General features: G+C 57.7%; 1 protein-coding gene across 1 annotated transcript in view; it reads left to right on the top strand.

Moving 5' to 3' along the window:
• Positions 1-3,205, top strand: part of KCNK17 (potassium channel, subfamily K, member 17) — a 20,085-nt gene that overhangs the window by 11,848 nt on the left and 5,032 nt on the right. The window contains exons 3-4 of the mRNA XM_008593136.1: positions 269-429; positions 801-870. Of these exons, the coding sequence (XP_008591358.1) occupies positions 269-429; positions 801-870 (231 nt within the window). The remainder of the gene's footprint in view (positions 1-268; positions 430-800; positions 871-3,205) is intronic.

The raw sequence follows: 3,205 nt of genomic DNA, 5'->3' as shown, positions 1-3,205 counted from the left end.
CTCTAGAACTTCTGTTCTCTGATGCGTAAACTGTGGGGCACAGTCGTGGTTTGGAAGGGTGCCTGCGAGGATGAATTGAGGGAATGAATGTATAGGGCTCCCTGCACAGTGCCCGGCACAAGGAAGGAAGGCCCTAATAAGTACCAGCTGCCCACATCAGGAGTGGGTTGGAATAAGGCCCTGAGGGTGGGCCGGGGAGTGGGGCTGTGGTGGCGAGTGGGCAGGGCTGGGCTGGAAAGGTCCCCTGAGGTGTCCCCTTCTCCCTCAGGCTATGGCAATCTGAGACCCCACACCATGGCTGCCCGCCTCTTCTGCATCTTCTTTGCTCTTGTGGGGATCCCGCTCAACCTCGTGGTGCTCAACCGACTGGGACATCTCATGCAGCACGGAATATACTCCTGTGCCCGCAGGCTGGGGGGCACCTGGCAGGTGAGGGGGCTGCTGGGGTGGGGGGAGGGGTGGGTCCCTTCTGGAATGAGGGACTGTGAGGAGAATCGGTAGGAGCAGGGGTTACTGGTGGGGATGTGGCGGGGTTGCGGACACTGCCCAGAACGGGGTCTTTAGTAATAAAGGGACATCTGTGGTAGACACAGGGTAGGACCTGTCAGACAGGAAGGGTTGAGGCTCCTGGCTGGAAACCTGGCTACCCCAAACCAGGTGAAGAAGGCCCTGGCAGCCCCTTCTGTGTGGGGAAAGGCACTCCCCTGCTGTCAGCTCAGCACCCCCAGGCTGTCTGCTCCCCCAGCTCCCAGGCCCTGTGCAAAGGTCACCTGAGGGCTGGGGTGCCGTGTGCACCACAGGACCCGGCCAAGGCGCGGTGGCTGGCGGGCTCCGGCACCCTCCTCTCGGGCCTCCTGCTGTTTTCTCCTCGTGCCTGGCTCCACTGGGCTCAGGGTCTCTCTCCCTGCTCGGGCCTTTCACCCCCATTCCCACCCCTACCCTCATGCTCAGAAATGCTTGCTCTGGAGGGAACTAACCTGGTGCTGGGAGGAGGGGGGGTGACCCAGAAGAAGGCTTCTGATTGGCTGGCTTCTTACAGAGGTCTGCTCCACAGCCAATGAGAAGAGTTGCTGGAATTCTGAAGTCCAATCCAGAAAGTGGGGAGGGGCAGGAGGGTGGGGCTGTAGATGGATATGGGGGGGGGGGTCTTGAGGAGCTGCCTGGAAAGGTCTGGATCTGGGAAAGGCACAAACAGAGCATCAGACCTCAGGACAGAAATCACAGAATAAAATGGACAGTGAGGTTTTTGATGATGACAGCACAGAGGCAGGCTGGGAGAGCTGTCGTGGAGTTCAAGTGAACCAAGTCACTCATTCCTCAGTCAGGCCACCAAAGGCCTTGAGGAGGAGGGAAAGGGGTGCCCTCAGAGCGTGGCCGATAAGGGTGCTGAGTTTGGAGCCAGCCTGCCTTGGTTGGAATCCTGGTTTCACTGCACACAAGTTCTGCGACAACCCTGGGCAGATCTTGTATCAGTTTCCTCTTCTGCAAAGTGCAGATGTGAGCAGTGCCCATCTCCCCGGATTAAATGTGTCCGTGCACATAAAGAGCTGCAAACAGAGTGTGTCAGCCCCGAGGAGCACCACGTGCATTTCAGCTGTCAGCATCCCGCAGCCAGCTTGGTGGACAAGCACAGAGGAAAGCAGATGCTCTGCGTGCCGGCGGTTACGTGGCAGCCAGCGCCTCTGCTGACCTCGTCTTGGCGTAATAACTTCGTATAGCATACATTATACGAAGTTATACGACCCAAGCCCCGTTGGAAAACAATTGGCAGCCAAACTGAGTGCCAGCAAGAAAGGACCGCATGGTCCAGAGGGCCTATGGTGGGTTTAGTCAGCAGCTACCACCCAACGTGGGCAAGACGGGACCCTAGGAGCCACTAGATCTGCTTAATAAAGCTGAGCAGATGCCAGCAGGTGGCGGTGGAGAGACATTCTGTGTGGTGGCAGGGGTGGCTGAGGCCCCAGCTCAGCCTCATCATCCCCCTCCCCTCCCTGCCCCTGAAGGTTCCCCATATGAGCAGTGGCCACTGGCACTGCCAGCGCACTGGCCTCTAGGGCCTTTGTGTCCTTGCTCTGATCCATGACGCTAAAGAGCCAAGCAGGCCCTGCCCTTCCTCATTCATTCAGTGACAGAACCCAGCCCTGATACTGAAATGAGGTTTTACCAAATAACGAACAGCTAAGTCTTCAGGCAACCTAGGGTGACAGCTGTCGCCCTCATTTTACTGAGGAGGAAGCTGACGCTCAGAGAGGCCCAGCCATTTGCCCAAGATTGCACAGCTAGTAGGATGTGAATTCTGATCTGCTTGACTTCAAACCTCCTGCCTTTCCATCCTCCTCACGTGCCCGCTCTCTGAGCCTCAGTGACCCTGTATGTAACATGAGGGGCCTGGGCTAGGGGATCACTGAGACCCCCTCAGTGCCTTCTGGCCTCTGTGCAATGTTCCCTTCCCTGAGCCGCTCCTTCTCCAGGAAGAGGAGCCTGGTGTTGGGGCCTCATGCTGCCCCCATCCCGGGAGGAGGGCGCTGGCTCTGGAAGGATGTCCTTGGGAAGGTTTCTTCCGACAGGGTCATGTGCCCATCTCCACCCTCAGAATGGAGAGAGGTGTCTGAGGAGAGCTGAGCCCGGTAGCCCCAAGGGCCACACCTGCTCCATTCAGCTCCTAGAATGATTCTTGAATTTTTCTTCTCTATCCCCATGGCCATTCCCCTAGTGGAGGCAGGTCTGTTGTATACAGCTGCACAGGTTGGGCACTGCACAACCCCAGAGGGTTCCCATCCACACAGAGCATAAAGAGGGTGGCACCCGAGGAGTCGTGCAGCTCCTATCTTTGTCCCCCTTTACTTCTCATAACCTTTAAAATTTATAATGCTACCGTGTCACCTGCCCGGCTCCTCTGAAAACCTTCAGTGTTTTACCATAGTCTTAGGATGAAGTCCAAAATCCATAACTGGGCCTTCAAGGGTCTTCTACGTGACCTTGCCCCTGCCTCCCTCTCTACTCTGAGATCTCTCCCTTCCATGCTGCACACTGGCCACTGTGAAATCCTGTTCTGACCAGCTGCAGCAGCTTCAGCCAGGGCTGTGTGGCCTGCGGGGTCATGCAGCAGCTTCGGCCAGGGCTGTGTGGCCTGCGGGGTCCTGGAGCAGCTTCGGCCAGGGCTGTGTGGCCTGCGGGGTCCTGCAGCAGCTTCGGCCAGGGCTGT

Source organism: Galeopterus variegatus, unplaced genomic scaffold (assembly GCF_000696425.1).
Source record: "Galeopterus variegatus unplaced genomic scaffold, G_variegatus-3.0.2 Scaffold8757, whole genome shotgun sequence".
Lineage (NCBI taxonomy): Eukaryota > Metazoa > Chordata > Mammalia > Dermoptera > Cynocephalidae > Galeopterus > Galeopterus variegatus.
The sequence above is the reverse complement of the archived record's forward strand: the minus strand, read 5'-3'. Positions and strand labels throughout refer to the sequence as shown.